This window comes from Salmo salar, chromosome ssa03 (genome assembly GCF_905237065.1).
Source record: "Salmo salar chromosome ssa03, Ssal_v3.1, whole genome shotgun sequence".
Taxonomy (NCBI): domain Eukaryota; kingdom Metazoa; phylum Chordata; class Actinopteri; order Salmoniformes; family Salmonidae; genus Salmo; species Salmo salar.
In genome coordinates this window covers 68,652,702-68,675,089 of record NC_059444.1, presented here as the reverse complement: position 1 = coordinate 68,675,089, position 22,388 = coordinate 68,652,702, and the positions used below count along the sequence as shown (strand labels likewise).

Below are 22,388 nucleotides of genomic sequence, written 5' to 3'. Positions count from 1 at the left end.
GTAGCCAGATTTATTAGCCACTCCTTTTCCCCCCATCTCTTTCAACCATACAGTTTTTCAATTCCTCATCAATCCATGGAGCCTTGACAGTTCTAACAGTCATTTTCTTAAGAGGTACATGTTAATCAATAATTGGAAGAAGCAATTTCATAAATTCATTAAGTGCAGCGTCATTAATCACGTAAGACCAAAAAATATTTTTTTACATCCACATAAAAGTCACAACAAAATATTTGTATCATCTCTTGTACACTGTTTTAGGCCCAGCTTTTGGAACTTTGGCTTTCCTGGATATAGCCACTATATTGTGATCACTGCATCCAATGGGTACGGATACAGCTTTAGAACATAGTTCTACAGTATTAGTAAAAATGTGATCAATACATGTGGATGATCTTGTGTCTGTAAACACCCTGGTTGTTTGTTTCTGAGTGAGGCAACATGTGCCTAGTAGACAACATGACGGAGCAGATTACTGTTCAATTTGAGAATTGCGCTCATTCCCATTCACGTCATGGGCCATAGACAGGTGCACTGTGGTTCAGCTTAATCAATGCCAATGCCTAGTAGTGTGGGTGGGGTTCAACAGGTACAGTACATGTTTTAGAGCTGTCACTCCTGTCTAAAAAGTGCAGAGATATTCTTGAAACACAACTAACTTTTGTAATTTTCTGTAACACAGCATCTTACTGTATAAAGACATGTTTATCAGTTGCATATTTCCTTGCAAATTCCTGATGGACAGTCCAGTGAATTGTTGATGTTTTGAATGTATTTCATTTGGATTACTTTCTACATGGCTTGCTTGCAATAAATGTTCTGTTTACACTATGCTATTAAAGGAAGGCACTGTGTTAGTAAACACAGAGGACATTACTTCTTACATCTTACCCGATGTGTAAATTTTTAGAATGAATATCATAGTTTGACTGTGGATATTTGGTATGAATAAACTGAGTTCATTTAATCATGTAGGGCTGGACAAACTCACTACCTGAGCGTTTTTTTTATTTTACCTGTCTCGCGTAGTTGTCATCCTCACGCCCTGAGGGCGCTGCAGACAAACAGCTTAATGCGTGCAAGGTGTACAACTGCTTTTTCAACTACAGAGAGGTGATATCAGGTCGTATGCGCTCGTGACAACTGCCAAGAACGATATAAGAGACGTAAAAAGTCAGAGACAAAATCATCGAGCACGGAGAATAACCGTACGCTAATTAAAGTACTTTCAAAACGCATAAGTTGTGTAAAACAGTTTACCGTAAAAGATGACGTGGACGGAGTGGACATGCTTCGGTTAAAACAGGTGCATTGACTAGCCTCAAACACACCAGCTGCGCTGAAAAATGGATTAATCGTTTTGACGGTAAGCCATTGTAGCCTACTGATGTTAGTGGTTGTTTTTGGCTCTATTGAATTAGCTTACAGTTTTTTTATTGAAGGTTTGATTAGGGACATATGGCCCATTTATCTTTATTTTCAGTAATTCTTCTAGTAGGCATTCGTTAAATAAAGTTAAATAAAAACATATGATTACATCCTCAATGTTAAATATGATTGCTATGTGGATTTCTATACATATTATTTGTCTTTATTCACAGTGCGTGCTCTGTATGAAGATAGTCTGTGAGACAGCGAGTTCACTTGGCTGGCAGCCATGGAGAGGAACAAGCAGATCGACGTTAAGGGTGCTCTAGTCCTCTCCAGTACCTTCCACTTCCTGTATTCTTGTGCCAGAGCCTGCGTCCTCCCTTTCCTCACCCTGTACCTCCGATACCTGGGCCTCACTCCCTCCATGACGGGCCTTCTCATGACCACCAAGCATCTCATCTCCCTGGTCTGGAGCCCTCTGGCCAGCTTTCTGTCCAAACACTACAACAAGAGAAGGGCAGTGATTACAGGGTCTCTGGTCTGTTCAGCAGGGGCAGCCCTCATCCTCCTGCTCATCCCATCCACAGGCGTCGAGACGCTGACCAGTCACTGCAACATCTCTCACCTCAGTGTGAGCCCCACTGAAGAGCTGAGTGACTATGTGCGTGTTGTTGGCAGTGTAATGCCTACCACCCACACTACCATTGTGTCCCAGTCAGCAGCACATGAATCTTCACCTACAGAGACAACCAGTGACCCTGTGTCTTCTGCTGTTTCAATGAGCCAAGCCACAACCTACACACTCCAGCTGCAACATTCCAACAATGTGACTACTCAATGGTCACAAGTGAATGTATCTGTGGCCAACCACAGTAAAGGAGGGAAGATAATTGGCTTAGAGTCCCACCACAGTGCCTCTACCACTTCACCCACAGTGAGGAGGGTTAGCAGGTCAGCAGAAAAGGAGAAGCAGCAGCAGAGGGAGAAGGATGAGGCCCGCTTAGAGTTCCTGGGCAGCCTCAAAGTTATGGATGTCCAGCACCAGCTCTTCTTCATGCTCCTCATCGTGGTGTCGATATGGGAGCTGATGGCCGCCCCTCTGGAATGGACCGTGGACGATGGGCTGTATGAGTATTTGGATTTTGTGGATGCCTCTGATCGCTATGGTAGCACAGGAGTGTGGGGGCTGCTTGGGGCAGTGTGTGGGGTGAGTGGTGCAGGCCTGCTGGTGAGCCACCTGGACTGCCTCATTGGCTCACACACACCCAGGAGCGCTGTCCACTTCTACTCCTATGCAGCTGTGACAACCCTGGCCGTGCCTGTGGTGGCCTTCCTGCCCCTCTACCTAAACAAGAAGCGTAGTCGCTCCACTGGGCTCTTCAAAGCTTTACAGCTGGTGCGAGGGGACTTCCGTGCCCTGCTGTGTGCTGCCACTGCCTTCCTAATGGGGCTGGCAGGGTCTGCGGTGGATGACTTCCTGCTGTGGCAGATGCAGGACCATGGGAGCAGCGAGCTGCACATGGGCCTCTCTTTAGCCGTAGCGTTGCTCTCCCGGGCCGCCTTCCCTCTGCTGAGTGGCCGGGTGTCGAAGCTCCTGAGCCCAGGCAGGGTGCTGCTGGTGGGGACGGCCTGCTTGGCCCTGCAGTGCCTCTACTACTCCTTCCTGTGGGGCCCCTGGGCTGCAATACCTGTCCAGGTGCTGAGCTGCTTCAGCAGTGGCGCTCTCTGGTGGGCAGTGCAGGTGCAGTGCGAGGACGTGGCCACGCCGGGCACGGAGAGGAGCGTGAGGAGGGTCTACCAGGCCCTCTCTCTGGACCTGGGGGCAGGGCTGGGCAGCATGGCTGGGGGGTTTGTTGTCCACAGGTTTGGGGTATCTGTGCTATTCAGAGGGGTAGCGGTGATGCTGCTCCTGTGGTGCCTGTTTCTGCCCCTGCTCCAGTGGAAAGCCCCACGCCAACGCAGGATCAACTACTCCCGCCTCCTCGCTGCTGACACCAGTGAAGTGAGCGAATCAGAGTCTGAGCAGGAGACAGACTGGCTGGAGAAGGCCATGGAGGATGACAAGCAATAATAACATGGGCAGGAGTATAAATCATTAGACCTAAGGAACAATATGCAACATAATGGAAGGATGACAGTATCAATTCTGCTCCTGGACGATTCCACCACTTACAGACATGTCACTCTTCATTTAGTCTGCCTTCTTGCTGCTCCACAAACTGCTAAGTGAATCCGTCTTTGGCTGGTTTAATTGAAAACCAAGTATTGCTTTTTAATTCTCCATTACTGCAGCTTTATTCATTTAGTGCTAATGCTCTAGCATTCCCCACCTGCCCAGAAGGCATTTAGCATTCTTCAGTTAAACTAAACACATGGACTGCAAGCCTCACTATTGCACTGGGGGTTGATCCACTGTGAATGCAGAGTAGTGATAAACTCATTTGAATAAGCTATCAAGAAACTCTGGATAGCAAATAACGGAGAAGAATTAGGTGAGGGCAGGTGACTGTGCGAGTGCTTATGAGTGTTACTACAGTCCACGTTAGGCAGCTTTACTGTCTGTAACATAAGGCCTCTTGAGTGTAGGTGTGGTCTTTGGGCGAGACAAAACCCTGGACTAACTGACTCATCCTGTATGTGTGGTTTAGCCTGCTCTCACATGACAAAGATACTTACTCTCTTGAGTCCACTGTGAAAATGTTATGTATTGTTCAACTGTAGTAGAACTCACCCCTTGGGTCAGTTTCCTAACTAAACATGAAGTGCCTCTTGTGTGGGGAAGTATTAGAAGCCATCTGTGGTTGGTTGCTGAACTTGTCGGTTAGATGGTGTTTGCTAAACCTGTATTTCAAAGGATGTTTGCCAAACTTGCCACAGGTGACATGGCCCATTTTGACCTGACTGTTATTTCAGCATATCAGCCAGAGACACTGAAACCTTTGTCTAATTTACAATGCTTGGAGTGGATATAACAATACATTACATACAGTGGTTGATATACATGTCCAATGACTAGTAGTATATCAATAAAAAGATTAGTATTGTACCTTGAAGACATTCTCAAATATTGATGACTGGCATTACAATACATTTTGTTTATCTAATGTTTATAGTATATTTATTGATACATTGTAAGTCAATGCAGTGGACAGTATATGTCAATACCTCACAACAGCGTAGTGTCAAATGTCTTGTAGTGTTTTTAAAGAACACAAGCAGGAAACCCTCTTGTGTCAATATCAATACGCCTCTTAATGTAACAAAGCAAAGGTCAGCAGTATGTGGAACTCCTCTTGAATCTTTGTATTTGGCCTTGTCTGTCATGACTCATGCCTGTAGAGAACAGTCAGTTGAGTGATAAGGAGCTGTCAGCCTGAGCAGGCGCCATAAGTCAAATATTTGTTTTGCAACCGGACCAGTCGGTCCCAGACGGGGGCCCTTCTGTTCACGTCCACCTCATACTGTTGACTTACTGGCGCACTAGCCTGACCTTATCAGACAGTTTTGGGGGGGGGGGGTGAATTGTCACCTCATGAAATTGACTGAACTATTTTATATTTTTATCTGTCTGTGTACTGTTGACCTATAGGATACTGCTCTTTACTGAGGACTTTAGTTTGACGTCCCTGTTTGTACAGCTGCTGAATCAGCTTGTATGGTAAGTGACGCTGCCCTGGGCTTGGAGTGCTTCCACCTACTGGCCAGAGGCAGCACCTGCTGCCAGCCCAGTCTCTCCAGACCAGACAGAGCTGGCTGACAGCCCCATTCAGTGAACACAGATGATGCTTCCTATACAGCAGCACCATCTGCTCCCTCCTCACCAGTCAGTCCTCAAGTCTCTGCAGGATGAAATCATGTCATCTCCTGCATTAACTCAATCAGGCATGATGGAAAATGAATGGTGGAAGTTGATATCACATGTGAATGTTATTCAATCTTTCATTTTTTTGAGGTAGTGCAATATTGATCCCCTCCAAACCTTACCTTTGCAAGTCACAAGGTGGCGCTTCACGTTATACTATCGTCATCCGACTCGAGCTGTGTCCGTGTTGCTGAAATCACACTGTATTCTGCAAATACACAGCCGACGTTCAACATGTATTCTCCACGTGGTGATGTTTCGTTGTGGCCACGTAAATAAATAGGCTGCGCCGTGTAATTTCATTTTCAAATAGCCTTAAGTAGGCTAAGGGTTTTTATCTGCTACTGATTTATCATTATCAACCGAAGAAATGTCGTTCAAACCGAAGAAATCCTCCTAACAATAAGGGTCTTTGGAACGAACCAAATTGGATCGAAAAGCCGAAAAGGAAGGTGAGCCTTTGCAAAATGCTTAATTATATACAGTACATGGCATAGACGGTTGTATATATGCGGGCTGGCTTTTTATCTATTCTACTGTGTTTTGCATGAGGAAAAATTTAGTTTGATAGAACGTGGTGCTGAAATCGTAACGTTTTTGTCTATTTTCTTTACAAAACTCCAATATGTTTTGTGATTTGGAGACTTTATGGAGATGTATATGATACTCAAACTGAGCTCCACCTATACATTGAATACTTGCAGTAATTCAGATTAGATCAAAGTGTTGTCATATTCTTCATGGCTATAAGGCTCAATGTTACTCTGGTCCATGTGCTGATCATAAAATGAACAACACTTGACTGGGTTAAGGACACTCATTGGTGAGTGCAATGGAGTAGTGATCTGATATTCTTGTGTAATGTCTGTTTTCTTCTTCTGTACTAGTAGAATCATTACATGAACATGGATAATGTTACTGCATTTAGGTGTAAAAGCCAGGACGGGAAGACTCGTGATGAAAGATGGCTAGATTAGATCTGAGAGTGAATTATTTTCTGAAAAGAGAATTTGGTGCAACAAGGCATAGAACAGAGCGAACGTTCACAGGATTTTTACGTAATCCGGTAGTGGGTGTGCAGTGCAGAAGGCAGGGGAGTACACTTTAAAATGACATCTGAAGGCTGGGGGCGGCAAGGCGACCTAAAGAGCGACTTTGCTTTGAATTAGTAGGCAAAATTATGTAAATCGAGGGTGTTTCAGTTTGAGCTGAGGTTGAAGAAGTCGTTTTTTTTTTTTGTAATTTTTTTATTTTATTTTTTTAACTTCCTCTTAGTTTTTTTTTGGTATGCAGAGGGGCTCAGTATAGTGGACTGGTATCCTAAAAAGATGTGAAACTGCTGTCCTGACTCAATGTGTTAATCTGTCTGTACAGTGAGGATATGACTCACCTTTGCCTCTAGCTGTGACTCTTCACAGGTGACACAGGAAGAGACAGTCTAGAGTCTCTAAAAAGGTGAACAGGAACGGAGTGTAGCCAGCCACACACAGAGCCCTGGTAAAGCTCTGGTAATCCAAAATGACATTTTGAAATCCAATTGTGAGGAGCAATTTTCACAATAGGGGCAGAATATTGCCTCTGGGGGAAGGCACACACAGCAGGCAACCCGCGATCAAAACACAGACGTCAAGCTTGAACTGAGGATTTCTTCAAAATGCGTAATTGGTGAAGATCCATTGAAAAAAAGAAGGGGGAAAAAACTATCAGGAGCTGCTAAAACGCTAATGATGATGTGTGTGTTTTTGACGGCATTGGCCTTGTTATCCCTGGTGATTTGGCCTCTGTTTTTACCTAATGTTGTCTTTTCTGACAAGGTGAAGTAATTAAGAGCCAATTGCAGCACTGCTGGAGGAGTCATAGCTGGTTTGTGAGGAGGCTGCAGGATTAACAGCAGTGGTGCATTACTGGGCTGCAGGATGACATGGTGGTGAGGAGTCTACCTGGGCTTTCTGGGCTGCAGGATGACATAGTGGTGAGGAGTCTACCTGGGTGTCTGGGCTGCAGGATGACATAGTGGTGAGGAGTCTACCTGGGCTTTCTGGGCTGCAGGATGACATAGTGGTGAGGAGTCTACCTGGGCTTTCTGGGCTGCAGGATGACATAGTGGTGAGGAGTCTACCTGGGCTTTCTGGGCTGCAGGATGACATAGTGGTGAGTAGTCTACCTGGGCTTTCTGGGCTGCAGGATGACATAGTGGTGAGGAGTCTACCTGGGCTTTCTGGGCTGCAGGATGACATAGTGGTGAGAAGTCTACCTGGGCGTCTGGGCTGCAGGATGACATAGTGGTGAGGAGTCTACCTGGGCTTTCTGGGCTGCAGGATGACATAGTGGTGAGGAGTCTACCTGGGCGTCTGGGCTGGAGGATTACGTAGTGGTGAGGAGTCTACCTGGGCTTTCTGGGCTGCAGGATGACATAGTGGTGAGGAGTCTACCTGGGCTTTCTGGGCTGCAGGATGACGTGGTGGTGAGGAGTCTACCTGGGCTTTCTGGGCTGCAGGATGACATAGTGGTGAGGAGTCTACCTGGGCTTTCTGGGCTGCAGGATGACGTAGTGGTGAGGAGTCTACCTGGGCTTTCTGGGCTGCAGGATGACATAGTGGTGAGGAGTCTACCTGGGCTTTCTGGGCTGCAGGATGACATAGTGGTGAGGTGTCTACCTGGGCGTCTGGAGGTCAGAGGGAGTTGACTCTTCAGGGCAGTTCACTATGGGAGGTGTCTTGAGTTGCCTCATTAAACTAATGTTAACTAAGAACACAATAGCATTGGATCAGAAAAGCCCCTCTGTAACAATAGACTAAAGAAGGACATCTCAGCCTTCAATCCAAAACTGAGATCCGAGTCATTTGTCATCATCAAGCTGCCTCAAATTCCCCTCGCCATCATGTTCAGTTCTTTCACTCATCCCCAGCCAGTGTAACGCAAGTCTGTAGAGCGTTACACTGAGCAATGGATGGTTTATTCCAATTCTCCAACCCATCGTCTGTTGTAGGATGGAACATTTCTAGACCAAATGAAGAGGAATCTACATGATTATCAGTTATTATAAACTAGTCCTAATTCCAAGTGATTTATTGTTGTAGTTGCCCAATATATGTTCATGCACCAGTTAGTTATGCATTGTTTAGATATGTATAGTGTTTGACAGTTCTAAGCCATTGCAGGTTGAGATGACTATAATGGAGATTATATTCAGTGTGTCATATCATCTTGGGAAACTAGGATCTCCTCACGGATACCGATCACAGCGCTTCACAGACTATGACCAATGAAACAGACCGGCCCCCTCCTGGCACCACTGCCAAATTAGGAAATGTTAATGAGACTGCACGAGTCTACTCAACTGATGACCTAACCAGTTCGTTATAGATTCTAGAAATGTACTAGTCCATGGGTGCTCAGCATCTCTTTCCTACTATAATTGTCACTGATTCTGTCTTCTTTCTCATTGTCTGAGATTATTTCTCATTGTTCATGAAACTCAGGCATGTATCAATATCCTGAAGTCAACTGTTTAGCGAGAGCTGCCGTCATGCCGTCCCAGTCTCCGCACCACTCAATCTCTGCCCAGCCTGCCAGTGTGCCACTCAGAAAGGCTCGTTCCCTCCATGCTGTCCCACTGGGGGAGGAAACCCAGCAAGCGTGCTGCACACATGCTATAATTAAGGCAGGCTGAATACACACACCCACCCACCACTTATGTTGCTGCCATACTGTTTACTATTGTTATTGTTTATTATTATTTATCCTGATGCCAGTCATTTTTCCTAATCCCTGCCTACATGTACATATCTACCTCAATACTCCAGTATCCCTGTACATTTGGTACTGACGCTGACCCTGTATATAGCTAATTTATTTTTTCTCATGTTTTAGTTTTCTTAGTTATAGTATTTTGATATTGAATACTTCACTGTTGGGTAGGGCTTGCAAGTTAAGCATTTCACTGTACTTGTGAATGTGAGAAATGAAACTTAACTTGAAAAGACAGGAGTTCTGTTCTGGCCTCTCTTCTATGACACGATCATGTTGTGCTGGGATAGGTGGCGTGAGCAGAATAAGCACTCATTTGTTCCCATTTTTATGCTGATGCACAGTACTATGTCAATTTAGCAGGAGAATAACTTGCTAATACACTACATGACCAAGAGTATGTGGACACGTGTTTGTCGAACATCTCATTCCAAAACCATGGGCATTAATATGGAGTTGGTCCCCCCTTTGCTGCTATAACAGCCTCCACTCTTCTGGGAAGGCTTTCCACTAGATGTTGGAACACTGCTGCAGGGACTTGCTTCCATTCAGACACAAGAGCATTAGTGAGGTCGGGCACTGATGTTTGGCGATTAGGCCTGTTTGATGGGGTTGAGATCAGGGCTCTGTGTAGGCCAGTCAAGTTCTTCCACACCTCAACAAGCCATTTCTGTATGGACATCGCTTTGTGCTGAAACAGGAAAGGGCCTTCCCCAAACTGTTGCCATAAAGTTGAAAGCACAGAATCATCTAGAATGTCATTGTATGCTGTAGCGTTAAGATTTCCCTTCACTGGAACTAAGGGGCCTAGCCGAACAATGAAAAACAGCCCCAGACAATTATTCCTCCTCCACCAAACTTTACAGTTGGCACTATGCATTGGGGCAGGTAGCGTTCTCCTGGCATCTGCCAAACCCAGATTTGTCCGTCAGACTGCCAGATGGTGAAGCGTGATTCATCACTCCAGAGAATGTGTTTCCACTACTCCGGAGTCCAATGGCGGTGAGCTTTACACCACTCCAGCTGATGCTTGGCATTCCACATGGTGATCTTAGGCTTGTGTGCGGCTGCCCATGAACTGACTTGTTGGAAAAGTGGCATCCTTTGACGGTGCCACATTGTAAGTCACTGAGCTCTTCAGTACGGGCCATTCTACTGCCAATGTTTGTCTATGGAGATTGTATGGCTGTGTGCTCGATTTTATACACCTGTCAGCAATGGGTGTGGCTGAAATATCCAAATCCACTCATTTGAAGGGGTGTCCACATACTTTTGTATATATAGTGTATCTTTGTTTTCTTGTTTCTCTTCCAGCAGAGGAAGACATTGTCTCAATGGCGGACTCCACCATCACAATAGATCACATTGAAGGGGAGCTTTTCAGAATCGAGCGGATACGTGATGCTCTAGTACGGAGGGAATCAGAACTAAGATACATGTGAGCATTTTTTTAAATAACTATCCAATCACACCAACACTCAGTTTCTGACATCTTTTTGTGATTTATCAAAGCCCTCTAGTATGAGGTAGAAGAACAGGATACACATTTTGGGCCTTTTCAGTCTCACACATAACATCCATGCCCTGGCTCCTTGTGGAATGGGTTGTGGTTGAACTGTAGTAGGTTTTCACAGGGCTCATTAGAGTTCCACAGTGATCCCCTCGGACTTGGTGACGCTCCACATATGACAGCATCTAGCGATTGTGCATGAAGATGAATACTTTGTAGAGGACAGCAACGCTTTGCCTGCTGTCCTATTAGTCTACCAGCTCAGCTCCTACACTTGTCTCAGCACTGCACATGGACTTAGTTCTAAAAACAAAGGGTTTTATACTCTTCTCTGTCCGATCCCCTTGGCTGTAATGTTTCTTCTTCATTATTGTGACATGTGCAGGGGAAAGAGGGGAGAGACTCAGAGAAAAGATAATGATGCTGGGTATGGGGAGGTCCAGTTGCTGGGGAGATGTGCACCGATGCGTACAGTAGGCTACATTCTCACTGTTCCTCCTCAAGACCTTTCTGGGTTGGAGCTTTCATATAAGAAACCCTTTTAATCGAAGTAAAACATCCTATGGGATTTCTGTGAGAATCAGTATGATTACTGAACACTAACCCTACTCTACACTAACAATAATCACTATTGGCCTGGTAAACAACCGCACTTCCGCTCACCGTTAAGTAGATGAGCACAGTGGCACAGAGAGAGCTTTTCTCACTTCTTACTGTATCTGTGATTCCTTGTCTTTCATTTCCAGGGACAGGAGCATATTGACACCAGTCGCTGCAGAGCTCAAGGTCTTTTCAAGGCTGACCACAGCTCTAACACAGAGGAACTGAACAGTGATAGCATAATAACAAGCAATGTACCTTTGTTCATGTGGAAGAGTAACTACTGTAAGGTTTCTGATGTGTAAAGTAGCTTGTTTCCTTATCTACTTAGGTGGAAGTGAAATTAGAAAGGAACAACATGACATGGTTTACTTATGGAATGAAATGAGAGCTCTCATTTGCATGCAGTGCATTAGGTGTATGCAGTTCAGCGTGTATTATTTAATGCTGTAGACACCACAAGGTGCTTTATTGTGAAGGTGAAATGTCAGGATGCAGCTTCAGACACAATGACAGGGCAATACAAAGGGAATCCATATTAAAGCACATACACAATTTCCATGCAAATAAGCTGTGATGCAAGTACTGTATTGGTCACTAATAACACATTTCCTGTGCTTAAAGGGCTTGGGGCATGTTTTATCTAGGAGTTAATTTTCCTCTTATTGTCTGACAGAAAAGCCCAGTTATCCAGAGCCTCAGTGTCTGACCAGTATTGTTTACTTAAACCTCCCTACCTGAGTCAATTAGTGAATTGAGATATGATGCAGCTGCAGCTCCGAAAGATTGACTCATTCTCAGAGGTCCTGTGGTATCAGTTAATTCAGCTAATAAACCCTCAGCCAACAATCATTTCAGTCCACCTGAGAAGAGGAGAAAGCTAATTTAGTTTACCATTTCCACTGAAGTGGTTTCTGTCTGTAGGATTGGCTAATATGGTTATTGTTATCATGTCTATGTTTACCAAGCTGAAATAGGAAATCGCTTAAATTCTATAGCGTTACATTCTACTATGTATTTGGCCATTTAAATGTAGTGTGTTCGAATCGCTTGTTGAGTCACAAAATGTTATTTTTAAATAAAAGTAATTATCTTTACACATGTAGAGTATCTCTCCTAGCTCTTCCTGCCTGTCAGACATTTTTTTCACTCAGCAGCAATTCTTTTTTTAATTGCGATAATTCGCTGTCGTTATATTGACCACGTTCTAATAGAGGAGTTATTGCAGAAGCTGAGAGCTTGAGGAAAGTTATGCCTCAGTAGACGGGACACCTGCAGGGTTGTCTGGCACATTGTGGTCCCAGGGGAAGGGTGATCACATCAGAAGGTCCTCTGTCACAACCCTTATTACTTCCCAGCAGGATCTGTCTGACTGTACTGACTGTCTGTCCTTAAGTGTTAACCCTAGGTTGGGGTTATACATGCAAGCCACAGTGTCTTCAGAGAGACCACTCAACACTGGAGCCAGCATGATTGTATCTTTAAGACTACAATCTCTCCATCCTCTGTATGGAAGCATTCTGTATGGGATTCAGTTGTTCTGTCAATAAGATCAATTAGGATTGATTCCTGAGTGTCAGACTAAGTGTGGTACAGGGAGAAGAACAGCCACTGTACTGACAGTCGATACGTGACATGATCCGATTCTCACCTCGTCCTGGGTTCTCTTCCCCTGGGTCATACTAAACGGCTGTGAAGATAGATTGCCTTTGAAGTATATCAATGTGGTTTATGATTGAGAATGAAATAGATTCCTCAATTATTTTCCCTCAGGATGGACGACATTCAGCTTTGTAAGGAAATCACACGGCTGAAAAAAGAACTTCAGAAGCTTGTGTCTGTTTCAGGTAGGCTACCATACACTCTTAGAACAAAGGGTTCCAAAAGGGTTCTTCGGCAGTCCTCATAGGAGAACCCTTTTTGGTTCCAGGGAGAACCCTTTTGAGTTCCATGTAGAACCCTCTGTGGAAAGGGTTCTACATGGAACCCAAAAGGGTTCTTCAAAGGGTTCTCCTATGGGGACAGCCAAAGAACCCTTTTGGTTTCTAGATGGCATCTTTTTTGTATGAGGTGACTCTCTGTGTGAGGTGAGGTGTTCAATTCGCATTATAGAGCACACACACTCGCTGTGCCAGAAAATGAGGGAATATCTGCATCAAAAGGGCTTATGGTCCAGGTAGTGCTCTAGGAAAGCCAATAATAAAAGATTTGCAGGACAGACTAGCAGAAGATTTGGAGCACAATGTCCTCATTATCTCAGCCCCAGCCTCTCTGAATTATCTCACATTTGGTAGGTTAGATCCAGTGGTAATGCTATCCACGCCACCTTCTCAGTATTATAACAGGAACACCATGCACAGTCATCTGATGGTTACAGATCCATCAGCCTAAGATTCATTTGCCTGGTTCTTAATCTTGAACTGGAGCTGTATGAATGCTTAATGATTCCTAACATCTATGATTACTATATGAACTGTCTGTGACTGCTGTATGACCGCTCCATACTTCCCTGTGGCTCAGTTGGTAGAGCATGGTGTTTGCAACGCCAGCAGGGTGTGTGCAACGCCAGGGTTGTGGGTTCGATTCCCACGGGGGGCCAGTACCAAAAAAAAAAAAAATAACAATGTATGAAATGTATGCATTCACTACTGTAAGTCGCTCTGGATAAGAGCGTCTGCTAAATGACTAAAATGTAAATGATGTAAAATGTATGACTCCAGACACAGACAAATCCGACGAGGACCGGCAGAGGGAGGAGGAGGAGCTGCTACAGCAGATCCACAAGCTGGTGGAGACCAGGGACTTCCTGGTGGATGACGTGGAGTTTGAGAGTCTCAGGTGAGTGCTGCCATGATCTTAAAGGCAAGGAGGATTGGGCCATCATGTTCTTAAAGGCAAGGGCTACCGTAACTATCCATGTTGCCGAAGTAGCATCTAGTGACCATTAATATTCGTGACTCAGTTGAAGTGCACCTCTGAGTAATACTGTATCTGAGCCAGTTGGGGAACATTCTTCCATGTCAATGTGAATTAAACCCATGCGATCAATCTGTTGAGGTGGATTTAAAAGGGTATTTTTCACTTCTGTGGTTTATTGAGTATTGTATTCTCTCTAGAGGCTGGGCTGAGCGTTGTGTGTTGCTCAGTGTATATTTAGTGTAAATGACACTGAGTCACACAGAGAAAGCAAGCCCCTTCCACATTGCATTTGTTTACAGCGCTAAATTAGCTCTCTTGCATGTCAGGCATCCCTGCTTCTTTGACCACAAGTCTGAGTGACACTTTTGACAGCTCTCAGAAAGGTGGGGGATACGTGGGAAGCAGATACTTAATAATTTACAGTAAAGTGATGTTGACAGTAGAAAATCATGAAGAGAAAATGATATATTGTTAAAGTGAATTCACACCATCCACACATGAACAAATGTCGGAGGAGTTCGTGTATGCCTCTCGCTATCCGGTTGGTTGGTTATTTATTTATTTTGTGTGTGTATGACTGTTTTATGGCAACAGTGGCTGTGAAAGATAGAAAGATTTTACCTTTTGTTAACTGTGCTCATACCACTAAATCTCCTTCAACAGGGAGAGAAAGGAGGACAAAGAAGGATGATTTCTTGCAGTCTAAATTCCCCAAGACCTCGAAAGAAAAAAAAGGTATATGCAAATGTCTTACCATAGTGCTGTTAGTCAAGGCTCTAATATGAAGCTTCCTTTTGTGCAGTTAGTCCAAGACTCATTGAATGAACCAAGTTAAAATATGATAACATAATTAACAATGCTGATGAGGATGATAATGATGTCTCTTATTTCTCCAGATGTCACAGAGGACCGAAGGATGACCTCCAAAGCCCAGCAGACTTCGTCCGCTCCCTTCGTCACCAAAACCGGTCTCACCCTTCTGAAGGAGTGCTGCGGCTTCACATGCTCTGTCATGTAGACTCCCTGCCCTGTGGAGAGACAGAGACACTTTGTTGGTTTCTGGATGGGGTTATTTGTGTTGAGTGGGCAGACAGAGCTCTCATACTTCGACTATAACCCTAAACATATGTACAGTGATGGTTGGGACTGTGTTCCCATCAATGAATCTATTGGTGGGTCATTGCACCAATTTAGTGCATTTTGAGAAGTGTAACTTGGTAAAAAAAAAAACATTGATTTCAACAAATTTTTGCATTCTGTCATAAAGAGCACATGTACAACTTCATGAAACGAGAGTTCAGTTCATGTAACAGGGTTGACCTTAAAATGAGGTACAGATGTAAATTAATCACTAATAAAAAACAATATTCAGAAATGACTTTGTCAAAGCAACAAAATAACTAGGGTTTTACAATGATGGTGAATTGTGGGGGTTGTGTTTTTTTAATTGAACCTTTATTTAACTAGGCAAGTCAGTTAAGAATAAATTCTTATTTACAATGATGGCCTAAGAACAGTGGCCTTGTTCAGGGGCAGATTGACAGACTTTTACCTTGTCGACTCTGGGATTCAATCTAGCAACCTTTCGGTTACTGGCCCAACGCTGTAACCACTAGGCTACCTGCCGCCCCATGAAAATCTTCAAAGAAGTCACAGATTGTGCACTGAGGGACATGTCAAAGTGCTGATTTTGTTTTTTGCACTTTATTTATTATAAAAAATCTTAATTTGGGACTTTTGTTTAGCACATGGCACTTCATTTGATATAACAGGCTTTTAAAATTCAACATTGTTGAACAATTTCTACTTATATCAAAGGGTTGCAAAAGGCACTCTTTTCATGGAACGACCCTGCTGATCATTTCCTGATAAAGTGTATATAGCCTACTTGACTCAGCCAAGTCCATAAATCAACACACAGTTTCTTCATCACCATGGTCAAAATAAGTATTCTGGTCTGTAGCTATGTTTCAATTAACAGAGGTACTATCCTTTGGACAGAGTGAAAATGACAACAGAACATTTCCATTCTGATACATTATTTTTATCTGTAGCAAATTTGGGTCAGCTCCTGGAAATGACTACCTTGCTAAAGGCCACTGCTTGCTTGGCTTCCATGCCAAGTGAAAAAGGAGCTAAAATAGATCCCCCTCTCTCTGTCATTTGGCTCCTTTGTATCTCCCCTCTGGACTAGCTGCTTTACTGTGGTAGCTACCCTGTTATTAGCTGTGTCTGATTCCTGGAAAGTTACCAGAATTACATTCAGCTCTCTGCTTTCACAATTGTAATATTGTTTCAATTTCAGTTTCAAATGCCATGTTTTGCTTTTTTTGTTCCCCATTACCTTCAATTACGCTGATTGGTCTGACGGGAATTGCTGTTGCCAATTTGCGATACTTGTAATTCTTTGTGACAGAGGTAAATGTGTGATAGTGAAAACCATGTACTGTGAACGTGGCTTTGACAAATATCTCAGAGTATCAAGGACAACTTTCCAAGAATAATGGAGATCAGAATTTCTTCCCTTTGAACGAGATAATATGCCTTGAAACCAACTGTCTGCTGCTTATTCTATTACAAAACACTCTTTAACCTGACATCTATCAATGAGCACAGTCTGCTCAATGTAACAGCTCATTCACAATGCTCTGTATGTTTAATTCTCTACAATGGTTTAATCCAAACTGACTGGTACCACATTATCTGGGTGGAAAACTGAACATGTATTTTCACATTTATGATCCTAATGGCCATGGGAGTTGATTGTAATTAGGCTACTTATTATGTTTTGTGGCTTAGAATGTCAACTTCTGGTTGTAAATATTGTATCGGTTTAGCATGCTTGTCTAATTAGAGTTGTAAATGTAGGTTTATTCTCCATTATTAAACCATTATTATTAAATAACTGTTTAAATCTGGACTGTATTACCACCAAGCCAGGTAAAAGCTTGGAGGCTGGTTAGAAGGAGCAAAATTGATTTATTTCAAGATCATGTAATTGAATCTTGTGCTTTCTGTACTCTCATCTCTATGAATCACTACGCTAACAAATGCTTTGTGTTATCAAGTGAGTGTGATAATTAGGCTGTTTTTTTTCCTTCTCTTCCACGCTCACATCTCAGAGACATGGGTGTGTGTGGAGAGCATGGAAAACAAAGACACAGGAGCCAGTGGAGGCTGCTGAGGGGAGAACGGCTCATAATAATGGCCGGAACGGAGCAAATGGAATGGCATCAAACACTTGGAAACCATGTATTTGATATATTTGATACGATTCCACTGATTCAGCTCCAGTTGTTACCATGAGCCCGTCCTCCCCTGTTAAGGTGCCACCAACCTCCTGTGACAGGAGCGTCACTGAACTGTCACCACAAAGCAAATGTAATGCGTGGGGTTTGGGCTTTAACATCTAACCTATTACAAAGAGCATTCTGCCACATGCGTGTGCAACTGTCATGACAACGGCCCATGATGGGAGCGATGGTGTTGCTCTACACTAGTGAGAACCAACTGTTTGTATTTTCGCCCCAGAGCACGTTCCTCCTCACCTCAGCCCCCCTGCGCTGCGCACACAGATGACTCATCCAAGGGACTCGGGGAGATGGATTGTGATCCACTGGCTTTTTCTTTCTCTGAAATCCTTCACTCCATATCAAGTCCACCACTGGGGGACCATCTGCAAAGGAAAAGTTGATCCTAACAAATAATAATACACACTGCTTCAGAATGGAAAACTGTCAATTGACAATACAGTAGCCTATACGCTGTTCAAGAGTTTGGTTTACTGGACCTAATGATATGGGTGTTTTAGATGTAATTATTGTTTTGCGAGATATTGTTGTGGATTGAAGATACTTGAAGACTCAATCATTTCTGTGGCATTTACCTGACAGCTGAGAGAGAGGCTCAGCTGGTTGCAAATGACTAGCCTCTGCATCAGTGAAGACACCTCACTGCATTTCATTTACAGGCCAAAAAAGCATACAATCAAACAGCTGCACAGAGAGAATTCAGACACATTACTTCCAACCCACCCTAATTGGAAGCTGAAGATTACAGAAGATAACACACCTCACCAATTAGGGACCATTTCTAGCAAACACATTTTTCTCTTTTTCTTTCTTCCTCCTGCCCTCCTCTCCCCACCTGGACTTCCCCCCTGGTTGTGAGTTGTTATGACCGAAAAGCTCAAAGCAGGTCCAGACAAATCAATTCCTTGTAAATACAACCCCATAGTCAGGGCTGTATGCTCCCCTGCTGTATGTATTTTTTTCCCTTGACAAAGGATTTTGACATTTACACCAGTGAAACTAAGTAAGAGATCTCAGTGTGCATGTCAGATATGGAGAGAGGTGGCACATTGGGAGGGATCAGGAGGCTGCCCACTGGAAGCTGTTGGTGGAGTGGAGGAATATCTCAGGCCTCTCACAAAGGGCCAGAAGAATAACCCAGCATGCCTTAATAACATGCGTCCTGCTCCAACTGGATGCAGTCACTCTTCACAGTTTTGTTCCCTAGCAACATGTCACCTTGCCTTTCAACGTAATGTTGTTGTTATTGACGAATGTAGAAATGAAGGCTGTGAGATTATTATTTTTATAATTGAAAGCATGGCGTTAGAGATAGCATGCCGAGGTGAGGTGGTTTAAGTTAACAATAGATGTGTTAGAATCTAAGTCAACATCTTTTTAACTTAAGCACTGTGTGTTTAGTGACATGAAAGAAATTAAGTATAGGTTCATAATGGCATCTCAATTATATATGAACGGCATTTGAATCGTGGTTTTGCAAATTTGCCTAGGAAGCATAGGTGAACACAAGTTGCAAGAGATGGCCTTTCCAACCATGCATGTTGCTGCCTGTCTTTCTACTGTATCTCCATTGACCTATGCCCTGTGACTGGTCTAATTTAATTCATTAGTGGAGGATTAGAAAACTGTTGAAGTGTGACAATGAGAGATTGAATCAATACTGGTTGATAGAGCTGTAAAAGAAAACTTCTATGGAATTGTGTTATCTGACTCAGGGTTTGAGGAAGAGTTGATGAGAGTTGAGACCCTTTCCTCCATCACATTCTATGCATTTCTGCAACCTTTTCTTGATCAACTGGAACAGTATTTATATTCTGAAAAGAATCTCAACCTGGATGATCTAGTGTACAACAGCTAAATAATGATCTTCAATGTATCAAGTTACTGTCGATTATGTCTCAGTTCCCAGTTCAATATGTGATGTGCAAGATCTTATAAACCGTTGGCTCAATAACCGGAGAAAGGAGAAATTACATTGGCCAGACATTGACTTGCTTCCAAATTGCATGGAATCTGTTTATATTTTCTATTCATCTTTATCACATTGACAGTGATGATGCGACATCATTTTATCTGATATTTCTGTCTATTGGCTCAGAGTTGGGCTCAGTATTGGTGACCACTGGCATTTTGCGGTCCCTGTATTGAACCCATGAGCTTCCTCTGAGAGAAGAAATCATGCTGTGAGAGCGACTGTCTTTCAGCTGTGGATTGGACAGGCCCATGTAGGCTAGCTATTGGTTCACTCCAGTGGTCACCAAGACTTTGCATTGGAACACACTGGTACCCTTCCTTAAAAGAAAGACCATTGTTCAACATAAAATAGCATGGGCCACCATGATTCAAGGGCTTATCACTCCCTAAACATTTTTATATCAACATGTCCTAATAAGAATTCCCCATTGCATTATGATTATGGTATACATAGGCCATAATGGTTAATTCTCTCTGTAATCATCCAGATAGTTTTTGTTAGTGTTAATTTCATGGGTACAGTTCAGTGGAGGCTGCTGAGGGGAGGACGGCTCATAATAATGGCTGGACAGCAAATGGAATGGCATCAAACACTTGGAAACCACGTATTTAATATATGTGATACCATTCCACTCATTCTGCTCAAGTCCTTACCACGAGCCTGTCTGCCCCAATTAAGGTGCCACCAACCTCCTTTGGTACAGTTGAAAAACACTTGGAATCAGATAGACAAATGAATGCCATTGAAATACACATACTGTATGAGGAGCAAAATGTCACAGTGAATGGCCAGTGCCTTTTCAGTCTCTGTGCTGTGGAACCCAGTGATGTCAGAAAGCCCCTGGGTGTGACAGGCCAGCAGCAGAGAAGAGCACAGTGATGGTTACCCTGATTCTCTCTTTACTCCCAGACTCATGAGACCATTAATGAACAAAACAACTATTCCAGGTGCAACACAGCAACTCACATCTGATGACCACAGACAGTGACCATCTCTCAAACACTATCTTCTGCATGTCCAATATTCACACTCACACATAGTTACCATCTCTCAAACACTATCTTCTGCACGTTCAATATTCACACTCACACAGACAGTGACCATCTCTCAAACACTATCTTCTGCACGTTCAATATTCACACTCTCACAGACAGTGACCATCTCTCAAACACTATCTTCTGCACGTTCAATATTCACACTCACACATACAGTGACCATCTCTCAAACACTATCTTCTGCACGTTCAATATTCACACTCACACATGCAGTTACCATCTCTCAAACACTATCTTCTGCACGTTCAATATTCACACTCACACATGCAGTTACCAGCTCTGAAACACTCTCGCAACCTCAAAGCACCTGCAACTAAATCAGTCACACACAGGAAGATACTACATTTTTATTAGTGATATTATGGCATCATATCTGTGAGGTACAGAACAGTAAAGGCAGAGACGGTGAGAGTAACACCTCTAAAGTGTTTTCATTTTTGTTTGACATGAGTCATTCTGAGTCACTCCTAGCCACTTTGCGGCATAACAAGTCAATTATTGGGCTTTTCTCCTGCATATCTCACCCTCTTTGAGGAAGAAAACAACATTTAAGTGTCATAAGCGTCGTTGTAGGGAGTGGACCAAAACGCAGCGGGTATATGAATCATCTTCTTTTATTGAAGGAAAAACAAAACAAAACACTTACACAAAACAACCGACGAAAACCAGTCCTGTAAGGTGCTCAGACTATACACGGAAACAACCACCCACAAACACAAGTGAAAACACACACAACTAAATATGGCCTCTAATCAGAGAATACAAGAAACAGCTGCTTCTGATTAGAGGTCATTGACAAAACTAACATAGCTATAGAAAAACTAGAAAAAACACATAGAAATAGAAAACATAGAACATAAACCAAAAACCCTGAAACACACTAAACAAACACTCCATGCCACGCCCTAACCAAACTACAATAACAAACAACCCCTTTTACTGGTCAGGACGTGACATTAAGGAATGTAATTTGCAGGTTATTTACTTTAAATGCACAAACTATTCAATATTTTAGGAATTTTTCAATAAATACATGCTATTACAATGTCATAGCATCCACAGTACATATTATTTGTTATTTTGTTGCACACATTGTCATTACGATCTAAAAATACTGGAATAAAATAATATAGACGTGTCTATAACTCCTTATAGTGCACAGTAAATGAAGTGAAATAGCCTATGTGAAATAGAAACCATACCATAACATAACTAGTGACTGACTGACTAGTAAATCTAACATCTCTGCCATAACCCTAACATGTACGTGATCTATAATGAAACAGTGCGACCCGGTGGCAGAAAGCTGAATTAGTTGAAATTGCTGTAAAGCACAGAGCCGACAATATTGTTACTTTAAAGTTTACATGACTCAATAAAACAATAACACAATTAGTGGATTCGGATATTTCAGCCACACCCGTTGCTGACAGGTGTATAAAATTGAGCACACAGCCATGCAATCTCCATACACAAACATTGGCAGTAGAATGGCCTTACTGAAGAGCTCAGTGACTTTCAACATGGCACCGTCAAAGGATGCCACCTTTCCAACAAGTCAGTTTGTTAAATTTCTGCCCTGCTAGAGCTGCCCCGGTCAACTCTAAGTGCTGTTATTGTGAAGTGGAAATGTCTAGGAGCAACAACGGCTCAGCCGCGAAATGGTAGGACACACAAGCTCACAGAACAGGACCGCAGAGTGTTGAAGCGCGTAACGTGTAAAAATTGTTTGTTCTCGGTTGCAACACTCACTACATAGTTCCAAACTGCCTCTGGAAGCAATGTCAGCACAAGAACTGTTCGTCAGGAGCTTCATGAAATAGGTTTACATGGCCAAGCAGCAGCACATAAGCCTAAGATCATCATGCGCAATGCCAAGCGTTGCCGCCAATGGACTCAGGAGAAGTCGAAACGCGTTCTCTGGAGTGATGAATCACGCTTCACCATCTGGCAGTCCGACGGACGAATCTGGGTTTGGCCAGTAGAACATTACCTGCCCCAATGCATAGTGCCAATTGTAAAGTTTGGTGGAGGA

The 22,388-nt window shown here is 43.3% G+C and overlaps 2 protein-coding genes across 3 annotated transcripts; both read left to right on the top strand.

Moving 5' to 3' along the window:
• Positions 1-1,064: 1,064 nt before the first annotated feature.
• On the top strand, positions 1,065-4,424 carry mfsd6l (major facilitator superfamily domain containing 6-like). Its single transcript, XM_014193551.2, has 2 exons — positions 1,065-1,366; positions 1,602-4,424. The coding sequence occupies exon 2, from the start codon at positions 1,658-1,660 to the stop codon at positions 3,440-3,442; it is 1,785 nt and encodes a 594-aa protein (XP_014049026.2). The 5' UTR covers positions 1,065-1,366; positions 1,602-1,657; the 3' UTR covers positions 3,443-4,424.
• A 513-nt stretch (positions 4,425-4,937) lies between these two features.
• On the top strand, positions 4,938-15,387 carry LOC106601302 (bMERB domain-containing protein 1). Of its 2 annotated transcripts, none has more exons than XM_045715184.1 (6): positions 4,938-5,685; positions 10,301-10,421; positions 12,867-12,940; positions 13,814-13,931; positions 14,676-14,747; positions 14,909-15,387. In XM_045715184.1, the coding sequence occupies exons 2-5, from the start codon at positions 10,318-10,320 to the stop codon at positions 14,701-14,703; spliced, it is 324 nt and encodes a 107-aa protein (XP_045571140.1). In that variant the 5' UTR covers positions 4,938-5,685; positions 10,301-10,317; the 3' UTR covers positions 14,704-14,747; positions 14,909-15,387. The 2 variants fall into 2 exon arrangements, with proteins under 2 accessions (XP_045571140.1, XP_045571139.1); XM_045715183.1 differs by having other exon boundaries at positions 4,951-5,685; positions 10,298-10,421.
• Positions 15,388-22,388: the final 7,001 nt, after the last annotated feature.